Raw genomic sequence first — 13,669 nt, forward strand, 5'->3', positions numbered from 1 at the left:
TGCAAAAGTACTTGTTCCTTTATAGGATAATTCCAATGGATCAATAGACAGGCATTCACAGATAATAGAACAAGCGTGATATTACAGTACATGCATTAATGAAGGGGTTACATTGTATTATTTCAGCTGTGTGTTGTATCATAGTCTCCCTTTTTCTCTTTTTATGTTATGTTATACATTGCAAGACATTTCAGAAAACAAACAAGATGTAACAAGTAGTAAGCCATGGTGTGCTGCCTACATGTTAACAGAAGACGCAGTAGAGCCTAAAAACCACACCACAGCAGATGAGGCATCCACAATTGAGTTCAACCTGGACTTTAGGAATCACAGGTTTAGGACAGAAAATAAGGACAGTGTATCAGATATTGTAATGCTAGGTGCAAAATCAACATCAACAATCACTATTTGTGTACAGTTCAGCTGATTTTACTCCAGATCACAACAACTACTATTCAACAACTATTCAAATTTGCTTAACAAAAAATAAATGCACTGGCAGAATGCAAAACTTCTTGAGGTATGTGACTTGACAAGTCTAATCCACACACTGTAACAGACTTATCCAGGACATTTTGATGGTGATTTGAACATCATAGTCAATGAAAACAAGTCAATGAAAACATTGGGTAAAACCAGGCCTAAACTATGTGACCATGGAGGACCAGTATAAGTGCCTCATCTGCTGAAATGACCAGGGCCTCACGTAGGAGCAGTCAGCTCCTGTTTGCCTAATGACTAATAACTAATATGTTATTATAGTGCAACACAAAATTGTGCTATGCAGCATAGAAACAAATAAGTCAGGGATATTTTATTGAATAAATCATATTTATTCAACCATTCAATCTATTTTAGGCAACAATAGCAATATATTAAAGGAATTTCATTTAAATGTACTTGGGCGATTAAATACAACACAGCACACATTGATTGAACTGGCCAATATAAAATAAAAAAAAAACAGCATCTTGAGTAATCAGCATGTATAGAATGCCTTAATGTGACATGCTACAATGCATGTGCAAACCATACATTTAGAAACAGCAAGCTAAGTCAGTCCCGTCCTCATCCTGATTCATGTTTGATTGCTGTGTTACAGTTGGGCATTATGACTGTTCAGTGCTGGGAAAAGTATGTACCGGTAGCTTAATACAGGAAAACCTGAGTCCCTCTGTCATAGACAGTGCTGGTTTAAATGCTTTCAATGCCTTCTTATGTTCTGGTCCATTCCACTCCTGGCTTCCTTGCAGGGTCCGCTTCGCTGAGGTTTATTTCACAGCCAAACTGTCTACTTCTTTTTCTTCCCTTTCAAAAGGCAAAACCCCCCCATGTTTATTAGCAACATTGTAATGCAAGGAAATGTTGCTTTCTTTCATATTACAATAGTAACACTTCTTAATGACTATGACACAATCTCCTGTACATGGATTAACTGTGCATGGATGTGCAAAAACATACCTCAAAACCGAGTCAAATGTTCCATGGTGTTGCTTTAAATGGATCTTACAGCACATGAAAAAAGAGCTTATTTGCAAGGTCAAAAAACAGACCCACCTTTTCCACCACCTCCCCCCGCCGTCCTCCACATGAGCTGGTGCATCTTCTCGCCCAGCAGGTAGAGGGGGGCCATGGTCAGCGAGGCCACCCCCAGAAACACCACCAGCCCCACGGGACTCAGGTGGGACATGATGGGGTACACCCAGATCCCCGACACATGGTGCACCCAAAGGACCCTGAGCATGACAAAGCAGCACACATATCTTATGAATATACAGTCCTATTATATTTGTGCATAAAATATATTATATCAAATATATTAACATAAAAATATGTTAATTGTAATAATGGAATAATGACTCGGGTAATCAAAACATAGATTTATGTTTTCTTTTCTAAAGACATCAGTCATGGCTATCCTGGAAGATGAGCCATGATGAGCCATGATGAGATGAATCTTAAAGTGACTACCGAAAAAGCCAAGGGTTTAGCTATAAGCAGGGTTCCCATTCTAAGTCTAAGTCTAAGCCAAAAAAATGAATTTCCATGACTTACTATACTATTTACTAATGTATAGCGTTCAAGAATATTTTACTTTTTAGAGTGGGAGATGAATAAATGGCCATTGAATAAACAAAGTTGGGATACTCAAGGAAGCAGTAAAGCAAATAACCAGATATACATCAGTTCTGCGTAGAAATATTTGTATTAATGTATTCTGGCAAATACATTTTAAACTTCTACAACAAAATTCCCTGATATTCCATGACTTTGACCCAAACATGATAAAATTCCCTGACTTTCCATGTCTGGAATAGACTTTCCAAAATTCCATGATATTCCAGAAATTCCATGAACCGTGGGAACCCTGTAGAAGTTAGCTCAGTGTTGGGACAGGAGAGGCATAGTAGCAGGAATTTACCATGCCAGGTAAAGAGCCGCAAACAAAGCCAGGCTCAGGATGGCTTTGGCTCGGCTGGGGTACTTGTGAAGCTGGAGATACATCTGCACCAGGAGCAGAGGCATAATGATGGTGTGCTAGAGAAGGCCGGAGAGAGAGAACAAGAGAGAGGGAGAGAGATGGTGGTTTGGTTCAACTCAGTCTGACATAAAGTGTAATTATTATTGGCTAATCTGTGAATGCCTATGCATTTTCTAACTGAAAGTGAAGTTGAATTGTGCTAAGTCAAAGATGCAACGGAGATTATTTTTAAGTTGTATATAAAGCCTTGATTCTTTGGTACACTATTGCAATGGGTAAGGAATGCTTTGGATTCAAAATGATTCAATGTTAACCTTTGTTCCAAAACCACAATTGTTAATGAAGCAATATAAGGCCAAGGGCGTTGTTGCAAAACGCACCAACAGCCTAGGCTACTCACCAAGGCATGGTTGATCCATATTGGAATAATATCATCAAGAAACTTTGGATATACCAGTTCCCGGTTGTAGGCGTAGATTGACCAAAATGATGCGAAGACAAACTGTAAAACACAAAACTCAGTCAATAAAATTAGACAGCAAATTCACTAAAAAGTATGCAGTAAGCAAACTTGTGTATTACGAAGCCATTTCAATATAAGGTTAATTGCATCTCAGCAGGGTCATTCTATGAAACGGGTGCCTTTTCCACTAAAACATTATAACCATGGGCGGATTATGAACTTTCGGGCCCCTGGGCCCAGATGTAAGGGCCCTCCACTAATTGTCGCATATGTGGGAGGGGGGGTTTGGGGGTCCTCCCCCAGAAATGTTTTAATTTGTTTGATGTATTTTCCTGTATTCTGGTGCATTTTGGGGATGGCCAATACTAAATTCAATCAGATTCATAGCCTACATCCTGATTTGTTGATATTGAGGCAATGATTCCATGCAAAAGCTTGGGCTTCAGGGCCCCGGTAGGCCCGTGCAGTAATCCATCCCTGATCATAACATAACATCATCAAAAGTAAACTTCTTTTAATTTTATCCACAGCATTAAAGACATGATCACCCTCCTCAGACATACATTTTTTTTTTTTTTACATTGAAATATAATAAATGTGAAAGGGTGGTAAATTTCATGATAAAATGGCTCTAGTTATTCAATAACGGTCAAGTTATTGACTTAACATACATGTATTCAATTAGAAATGTAATTTGCTTAGCAATGATACTGTTGAAACTGTAATGATAGACAGTTATTCCTGTCTAATTTGCGTGACAGGGTGGTAGGATTAAGCTTGATGGACCCCTTCAAAAAATGATGAACAATATTATTGAAAACAACAACAACAAATAAATAATGTAAAACAATGTCAGAATGTTTCTGCTTAGTTTATTGGGTGCTCTACAGGCAGACATTAAATTGTCTTTGTTTCATTTCAAGTAACAGTAAGCTATGCTATTTACAGACAAAACAAGTTAATGTGACGGGGTAAGTCAAACCAGGGGAGGCAAGAAAATCATTAAATATTTACCAAAAAAACGTGATATTTTTCTTAATAAATGTGTAATGTCATCAGGAAAGATTATTTAAGTCTGAAAATAACAGAAGTCTGATAAGAATATAACATTTACGTGGTGATATTTTAGATGTAGGCTAAATGTCATGTTTAACCCAGACACACGGAAATGGCCATGCACATATGCAAATGGTTTAAAAAAATAGTAAAACTGTTCAAGAATAGTATGTTCTTGTTCATTATGTTAACAAGAACCCTTGAATTATTAGCTTTAGGCTTTAGAAACACACTTTGGCTCTAGTTTGTCCCTTCTGCATCTCATCAAATGTTCTGGACGCACCCGTTTCATAGAATGACCCAACAACATTCTAATGAACTAGAACAAAATTGGGAAATAATGCTTACCATACCAACTGGGAATGCCAAGACTGTAAAGATATAATCTCTCGTTCCTAATAGCAGAGACGGAAGTCCGCTACGAGCAGCTTTATTTGATACTGCCATGTGTACAATATCAGTCACAACACATAATCCAAAAAAGACCGTCTGCATTACCTGTAAATTCAGAGACATTTTGTGTTAATGCCAAATCTGTGCTGAACGCGATCAAAATGAAAACGCAATGTTGGTAACAGAAGAGTCGATTAAGTTCATTCATTCCAGCGACTGGGTTATTGGTAGCAGCTAATGTAACTAGCCATGGGCTAGCTGTTTACTAACCAGGTTTATAAAAGTAAGATATTTCCATCGTCCTCCGTATGTTTGCGCTCCTGGATTTCGATCTGTTATTTCTGATGAGCAATAAGCCCGTAGTGTGAAAACATACCACCCAAATATCGCTAAATGAACACACAAACACGACCTCCAACCCAGAGCCGTTGCAGCCATTTTTAGCCGACGTTACTTCCGTAAAAGCTCAGATGTTTGAAGATTCCATAATGAGGTTGCCAGATTGTTCAGAAATCCACCGACTCAACCCCTTCAAATAAAGGTCTCATTCATTGGGAAATTCTACCATAACTCCTCTTCTGTAGTAATCCCATGAGCTCAATCATGGCCCCTGGAGATTCTACAGGCACACTGGAAACATTTCAGATAAGAGTTTTAAATTATATGTGCATTTTATGTTCAGTTTGCCCTTTGCTTTCTCAACAGTAAAATGTATCTTGTTTTCTAGTGTTTTTGATGAAGATAAAATAACAGATTAACAACTCAAAAGAAAGGCAAATAGGCTACCAGTAGGCCTAACGCTAGAAAGGCACCACATCCATTCAGAATATTAAAAGCTCCCCAATAAGCTCCCTTTATTTCAGTAATAAATAGTGAAAGAACTGATTGTATTATGGCAAGTAGTCTATAGACTGGGTAAACCCAGCCTGATCTGCCGGCCTGGTGATAGCGAGACTAAGTAGCCTATGTGATCACATGTGGTTGAAGAGAGCATGAAGAGCTAACAGCAGGTATACACAGCACATTTACAGTGACATACAGTTTAGTGGTCCGAAAGCCTCTTCACAAGAAAGCATGCACCTATAGATGTTAGCAAAGAAAGACTAGAATTTTCTGACTGGTACGATGCCAAGAAGGTGAAGAGACATCCACAACAGTAAGTTTCTTAATGATGCCTCCCTACTCAAGCAGGAGTGTCCTCAGAAAGCATTGCAAACGGTCTGTACTCTGGCCTTGGCCTGTGGAGTGTAACAAATATGTGGTTAGGGGAGAACCGGGACGAATTAAACACTTCTTAATTAAACGTAATTTACAAAGACATCGTAAAACACTGAAAGTTAATATTTTGTCACTAGCAACCTACATCTATCCTCTGTCAAATACAGTTCCATTTACAGCTCTGAACAAAACCGTTCAAGAGTTATTTAAGTAGAAGTTGAACATGCGTTTTGTTTCATTCATCCCTCCTGGCTGAGACGAATGAAACAGCATGGGGGACGAATGAAACATACAGCTTAAATTATGTAAACTTCCCACAATTTCAATATTTGACAACATATCATGAATGGTACTTAAAGTATGTATTAGCCTATTTTAGATAGATTGCTGCTGGGCTATATGTCTTGGTTCATGTCTGTTAACAACTCATTGCCGTCATGGTGAAGCGCATATCTCGCGGTTATGGAAATGGCATGCACTATGCCATTAATATAGCTAGAATAATGCATGTTTCGAATTATATAATGTTTCTATAGTACAAAATGTTATTTCACTCTGTTGTACGTGGTTAAAGCCACCACACATCCAAATAAGTGCCCTTCATGACCCACAGGGTCAGTCTCGGTTAACATGGCAAAACTCGACCCATATGGCACCAAATATATTTGCATCTTTCTAAAACTGCTTTTCCATGTCTCACCTGCATAAAATATAGTATAAACACAGATATGTGTGCATTGACTTAGAATAAATGGGGTTTACTGCCTGGTCGGGACAAATGAAACAGGTGTTTCAATCGTCCAGCCATAGCATTGGCTGTTTTGCATTTATTAAAAACAAACATGCAATGTGAACGTCTGAGATTGGGGAGAGCACTAAATGGTCTACTGAATAAGCATGAAGTCAAACCTTTAAATGAAAAACACTCTTTAATAATAATTTAAAAAAAAAATAAACCGCTAAAGTAGGCCTAAACTCGTCAAAAATCGTTTATCGCCTGTAACTCCGTGATACCAGGACGTAACAGGAAGGCATTTGGCTGAGCAACGGAGGTTAATATGCTCTAGGCCTATGTGTTTGTCCAAATGATGACTGTCTATCATCGTTGCACTCGGAGAAAACCGGAATGTTTCATTCGTCCCCCGTTTCAATTGTCCCGGTTGTACAAATCTGGGAGAGTGAACTTGGAGTAAAGCGGTAAATCCCGTCAGAGACCCCTGGCTCCATTCTCCTTGTAAAATTCCTCCTTTTAGGAGGTTCACCACTTAACTACCAGTTAACTTATGCAGGGGCGCGTTTCCCAAAAACATAGTTGCTAACTAAGTTAGCAACTTTGTTCGCTGCAATGCAATTTCCCCATTGCCAACCAACTAAGTTGCTAACTGGTTAGCACCTATGGTTTTGGGAAACGCACCCCTGGATAAGTTAACTGGTAGTAAGTGGTGAGTGGTGAGCCTACTAAAAGGAGAAGTCTACTTGGAAAATCCCCAGTAGGCTAGTGACAATGGCCCCACATTTTTGAGATAACTAACTAACGCAACAATGTTTTCCCTTATCTCTAAGGTCTCCCATATATGAAATGGATTCTTAGCTAAACATATTTTACTGCTAAGATTGTTAAATTAACAGATATTGTTATACACCCCAAAACCAAAAAAGGACTAAAATATAGCCTGTCTGGGAGTTAAGGCATATAAACTAGTGCAGATCAATCACACACGCTCTGAGAGCTTTGAAACTTGGCATGTTTATAGTCAGGAAGTTGCTTTACCTACTAGAAAAGACTGGATGTGAATATCTTGATGTATGGAATGAATAGAGACATGTAAACATACACCTAAAATAAGCGGACATGCAAAAAATGAATATCTATGCAGAATGTTTTCATTTACTTTGTAGCTGCTTTACCAGGGATTATCATAGAAACACATATGATAGCTTATGGGAAAGGTGGGGTTGTACTGAATCCAACAATACCAAATATGTAAATATAGTATGACAAGTTAGGGTGTTCTGTCACTCAATGTATGAGGTGTCCAAAATGAAAGAAAACAGAACACTAGCAAAATACAGTCTCAAGTCCAAATCACATTATCAGTGGTGAGAAGAATGTTGATAAATTCATTGTTACTGCAAGGCAAGTGCTGATAGATTTACATTTAATAATGATACATTTCATATGAAACACAGATCCAACTGAATCAGGTTAACACTGGAATGGAACACCTTTATTAAAATATTTACATTCACTTGAATTTTGTTTTGGTCAAGTCATTACTGAATAATGGAAAATAATATTGTTAGCTTTTGTCTGTCCAGACCAGCAGTGGACATAGAGCCTACACTGCTTACTGCACCCCTAAGTAGCTAAACAGTTAGTTGTAGAAACTACTTTCCCTAGCTAAGAAAGTACTTAGCCCTCTGACTAATGTTGCATGTGTAATTCAACTTGATTTGCATTTCAATGAAAATTCTAAAAAAATTCCTTTTCACTAGTCTCTTGAATTACTGAGAATGTCTTACAGACATTGGATCCAAAGCTTGTGGGAAACATTTTGAAAAGGGCAAGAAAAAAGATCCCTATGTCCAAAACCCCACAGTAGAAGGCCTCCAACGCATACTTACCCTTGCTCAGCAGAGAGAGAGATGGTGATGTCCATAAAACTCTGGCTCCATATACAGATGATATTTTCTCCAAAATCAAAGTTTCATATCATGTATCATGTATAGCGAACTACTGCAGTAAGACAAAAATCAGTGAGCAGCAGCAAGTTGCAAATGTTGCAAAAGTGAGAGCACATCTGCACCAAGAAGGCTAATTAGGGCTGATACAACATAATTTCAAATGCGGAGAGATTGTTTCATTTGTGGGAAGGCTAGCTCTAAACCAGAACCTCTGACAGCAATTTCAACTGGAACAGTCGCAAGTACCAGAGACAAGGTCCTTCGGGCAGCTTCTGAAAGGCTTGTAGATGTACATCTTTGAATTCTTTCATGTCCAGATTTTTTTTGCATGATAGCAAATACCATAAAATGCCTTGCACACTACATCTCTAAATGAAATATAGCAGAAGCCATAGAAAATAATGAAAAAAGCAGACCAATGTCTATAACAAAGCCTTTATTAAGCTCACTTAAGACATTGATAAAACAGTATTGTCCAAAGGTATGAAAGTGGGGACTCAACTCCTTGACTGATAGCTATGAGAACATACTAAAGACCATTGCTGAGCAAGGTGTGTCAACACAAGAAATATAGATCAAGGACAGTGGTTTCTACATCCCATCTGTTCTCACTTGAGTTGCTGAACATGGAATTGTTGATGCAGCCATCGACAACTTTTACCAAAATGAAGACACCCTGGATGGGAAGTGTACAACTCATGCTATGACGTCTGTTGTGTTCCGAAAAAGCCAAGTCTCCACAGCAGATAAATGCCTAGCACAGGTTCCCTCAGGTTCAGAGGTCCCTCACCACCTTAAACACGATTGATATGAATGGATGGAGATAAACTTTACAGGTACATTTTGTCCATTCTTTTACGCTTCACATCCAGGGTGTCTTCATTTTGGTTAAAGTTGCTGATGCCTGCATCACAAATTCCATGTTCAGCAACTCCAGTCGGGCCAGTTGGGATGTAGACACCACTCTCTGTCCTTGATATCTGGTCTGCTGCAACAGATGTGAGAAGTGCCTAACTTCTGTATAGGAAACACAGTGTCCCATTGCACTGAGCTCATTGATGACTGTCTTACTACCAAACTCATGACGGGTGAGGTGGGTGGTGTAAATGTCCTTCAGGGATCAAAATGGGAAGTCCCAGTGTGATTGGTGCGTGGGTCAGATGGATGTGAGTTTTCGCACAGCTCAGTTCAATGAGATCATGACAAATTAACACACAGATTCTCCTTTGAAGCTGGGTCATCACCACATGTTTGGTAATTTCTGTGGGCATGTTAATCAACACACCAGTTCACAAAGTCATACAGGATGTTGGGTACATACTTGCTGCATTGGAAACATAATAGACAGTCACTGCTGACATATTACTCACTGTCATGCTCTACCTTCACAAAGATCCATGCTTTTAATAGACCTCAATATGTCTGCAGCCCTTTTCCCTGTGTAATATTTGGATTTCGGAAAGACTCTGACTTGTCTGTGGAAGCGTAGTCTCAGTCTACTGTTATTTCTGTGAGTTTAGCAGCTTCCCTCAGTGCACAATATGGTCATACTATCTGAGCAGATCAGATCTGACTGTCTTGGACATGGAACAAATGCAAGCCTGTCTCTGTAATGCTGTATCAGCTTTTCCTTTAGTTTCCAGGATCTATATTTCTTGTGTTGAACTATAGACACACCTTCTTGCTCAGCAATGGTCATTAGTATGTTGTCATAGCTATCAGTCAAAGAATTGAGATCTCACTTTTATATCTTTGGGCAATACTGTTTTATCAATCTCATATGTGAGATTGCTGTTTATAGACTTCAGTTCTGCATTCAACACCATAATACCACAACAACTCATCTGCAAACTCGACAAACTGGGACTCAGTACCTACCTCTGCAACTGGCTACTGGACTTCCTCTGTCAGAGGCCCCAAGTAGTAATGTGTTGGCAACAATACCTCAAGCAGCATCACACTGAGCACAGGGGCCCCCCAAGGCTGCTGCTCAGTCCGCTGCTCTTCACCCTGCTGGACGATGACTGCACTGCAACCTACAGCAACAATCACATAGTGAAATTTGCTGACGACACATAATCTCTGGTGGGTCTCATCACCAAGGGCTTAATTAGACTCAATACAGGTTGGAGGTCGACCATCTGACCACGTGGTGCAGGGACAACAACCTCCTGCTGAACGCCAGCAAGACCAAAGAGATTGTTGTTGACTTCCGAGAGGTCACACCCAACACCTGCCACTGACCATCGACGGTGCTGTGGTGGAGAGAGCGAGCAGCACCAAATTCCTGGGGGTGCACATCAGCCAAGACCTCTCCTGACCACCAACACTGCATCACTGGCGAAGAGAGGCTCAGCGCTGCCTGTACTTCCTCATGGAAACTCAGGCGAGCAAGTGCTCCACCAGCCATCATGACCACATTCTACCGAGGCACCATTGAGAGCATCCTCTCCAGCTGTATCGCTGTGTGGGCGGACGCTGCACTGAATACAACAGGAAAGCCCTGCAGCGCATAGTGAACACAGCTGGAAGGATCATTGGTGCTTCACCCCTCCCCTGAAGGACATTTACACCACCCACCTCACCACCGCCAGTATACACCAAAATTGTGAGTGATGCAAGTCACCCCGCCACAATCTGTTTGATCTACTGCCCTCTGGGAAGAGGTACAGAAGCCTGCGCCCAAGACTACCAGACTCACCAACAGCTTCATACACCAAGCTGTAAGGATGCTGAACTCTCTCCTCCTCCCCCCTCCACCCTCAGCTACATAACATCCTGGACATTGGACCCACAATGGCCGCCTGCACTACTCCACTTGCACACTTGAACACTTGCACACTTGTACACTTTACAACTTGGTGTTGTTGTCCTGAAAACACAACACTTCTGCTGCTCTTACATAACTTGCACCACTATGCCACTTTCTTCATTGCTCAGGTCAAACAGAACTACCCAAGCCTCTTATTGGCCTGACTTTGCACTAGTTTTTTATTGACTGTCTATGCACAATTTCAACAAAATTTTGCTGCTCTTATTTTTCATTATTATATGTGCCCTCTTATTTACTTATTTTACTTACTTTTTTTGTTTACTTGAATGTTATGTTTGTCTGTGGACTTAAAATTGGTAAAATATGTCTTGTCTTCACCGTGGGATAGTGAGAAACGTAATTTCGATCTCTTTGTATGTCTGGAACATGTGAAGAAATTGACAATAAAGCTGACTTTGACTTTGACTTCAGTGAGCTTAATAAAGGCTTTGTTATAGACATTGGTCTGCTTTTTTGATTCTTTTCTATGGCTGCTGTTATATTTCATTTAGATATGTAGTTTTATGGTATTTGGCATCATATGCAAAGAGATCTGGGCATGAAAGAATTTGAATGTACATCTTCATCAAGCCTTTCAGAAGCTGCCCGAAGGACCTTGTCTCTGGTACTGGGGACAGCCGTGGCCTACTTGTTAGGGGTTCGGGCTTGTAACCGAAGAGTTACCGGTTCGATCCCCGACCCAGAAGGGAAAAAGGCAGGGGAAGTGGTTGAGCACTGCTCTTCCCATGCCCGCATCCATGGTGCCCTTGAGCAAGGCACCTAACCCCTCACTGCTCCCCGAGCGCCACTGTAATAAGGCAGCTCACTGCTCCGGGTTAGTGTGTGCTTCACCTAATTGTGTTCACTGTGTGCTCTGTGTGTTCACTAATTCACAGATGGGATAAATGCAGAGACCAAATTCCTTGTATACGCAATTTACATTGCCCCTGTACCAGTCGAAATGGCTGTCAGAGGTTCTGATCTAGAGCTGGCCTTCCCACAAATGAAACAATCTCTCAGTATTTGAAACTCTCAGTATTTGATACTCAGCCTTCTTGGTGCAGATGTGCTCTCACTCTCAACATTTGCAACTTGCTGCTGCTCACTGATTTTTGTCTTACTGCAGTAGTTCACTCTACATGATATGCAACTTTAATTTTGGAGAAAATACCATCTGTATATGGAGCCAGAGTTTTATGGACATCACCATCTCTCTCTCTGCTGAGCAAGGGTAAGTATGCGTTGGAGGCCTTCTACTGTGGGGTTTTGGACATAGGGATCTTTTTTCTTGCCCTTTTCAAAATGTTTCTCACAAATGATACAAAGTTTTGGATCTAATGCCTGTAAGACATTCTCCATAATTCAAAAGACTAGTGAAAAGGAAAAATGATATACATTTCAGAATTTTCATCGAAATGCAAATCAAGTTGAATTACACATGAAACATTGGTCAGAGGGCTAAGTACTTTCTTAGGAAAGTAGTTTCTACAACTAACTGTTTAGCTACTTAAGGGGGAAGTAAGCAGTGTAGGCTCTACTGTCCACTGCTGGTCTGGACAGACAAAAGCTAACAATATTATTTTCCATTATTCAGTAATGACTTGACCAAAACAAAATTCAAGTGAATATAAATATTTTAATAAAGGTGTTCCATTCCAATGTTAACCTGATTCAATTGGATCTGTTGTTTAATACTGGGACATATGAAATGTATCATTATTAAATGTAAATATAGAGGAGCACTTACCTTATGTAACTTACCTTGCAGTAACAATGAATGTCAACATTCTCCTCACCACTGATAATGTAATTTGGACTTGGAGACTGTATTTTGCCAGTGTTCCGTTTTCTTTCATTTTGGACACCTCATACATTGAGTGACAGAACACCCTGATTCGTCATACTATATTTACATATTTGGTATTGTTGGATTCAGTACAACCCCACCTTTCCCATAAGCCATCATATGTGTTCCTATGATAATCCCTGGTAAAGCAGCTACAAAGTAAATGAAAACATTCTGCATAGATATTCATTTTTTGCATGTCCGCTTATTTTAGGTGTATGTTTACATGTCTCTATTCGTTCCATACATCAAGATATTCACATCTAGTCTTTTCTAGTAGGTAAAGCAACTTCCTGACTATAAACATGCCAAGTTTCAAAGCTCTCAGAGCTTGTGTGATTGATCTGCACTAATTTATATGCCTTAACTCCAATACGGACAGGCTATATTTTAGTTCTTTTTTGGTTTTGGGGTGTATAACAATATCTGTTAATTTAACAATCTTAGCAGTAAAATATTTTTAGCTAAGAATCCATTTCATATATGGGAGACCTTAGAGATGAGGAAAAACATTGTTGGGTTTAGTTCTACCTCCGGTAGGGGTATCTGAAAAACTAAAGCCCTTTCTGACCATTTGTCACTAGCCTACAGAGCATAAATTCCAAGGAGTACCGGTAACATGATTTTATCAGAGACATCAAGCATTCATTTTCAAATAATATTTACAACATAATGATAATAAATGCAGAGAATAAAAACAACAAAATGCCATGA

General features: G+C 39.7%; 1 protein-coding gene across 1 annotated transcript; it reads right to left on the reverse strand.

Annotated features, from left to right (window-relative positions):
* adtrp1 (androgen dependent TFPI regulating protein 1) lies at window positions 1-4,882 on the reverse strand. The gene is made up of 6 exons (XM_048241332.1): window positions 4,665-4,882; window positions 4,350-4,499; window positions 2,883-2,984; window positions 2,423-2,538; window positions 1,558-1,736; window positions 1-1,308 (listed from the first exon to the last, which is right to left on the reverse strand). The coding sequence occupies exons 1-6, from the start codon at window positions 4,830-4,832 to the stop codon at window positions 1,292-1,294; spliced, it is 732 nt and encodes a 243-aa protein (XP_048097289.1). The 5' UTR covers window positions 4,833-4,882; the 3' UTR covers window positions 1-1,291.
* Between the last annotated feature and the right edge of the window lie 8,787 nt (window positions 4,883-13,669).

The sequence above is a fragment of the Alosa alosa genome, chromosome 4 (genome assembly GCF_017589495.1).
Source record: "Alosa alosa isolate M-15738 ecotype Scorff River chromosome 4, AALO_Geno_1.1, whole genome shotgun sequence".
In the NCBI taxonomy this organism is placed as follows: Eukaryota; Metazoa; Chordata; class Actinopteri; order Clupeiformes; family Clupeidae; genus Alosa; species Alosa alosa.

Bases quoted from the DNA above. Each gene is read 5' to 3' on its own strand.
- adtrp1 (XM_048241332.1), bottom strand. From the start codon at position 4,832: ATGGCTGCAACGGCTCTGGGTTGGAGGTCGTGTTTGTGTGTTCATTTA. The intron at 4,500-4,664 runs GTTAGTAAACAG...CTGAATTTACAG, and splicing joins ATCTTACTTTTATAAACCTG to GTAATGCAGACGGTCTTTTT. The intron at 2,985-4,349 runs GTAAGCATTATT...TGTGTTTTACAG, and splicing joins TGGCATTCCCAGTTGGTATG to TTTGTCTTCGCATCATTTTG.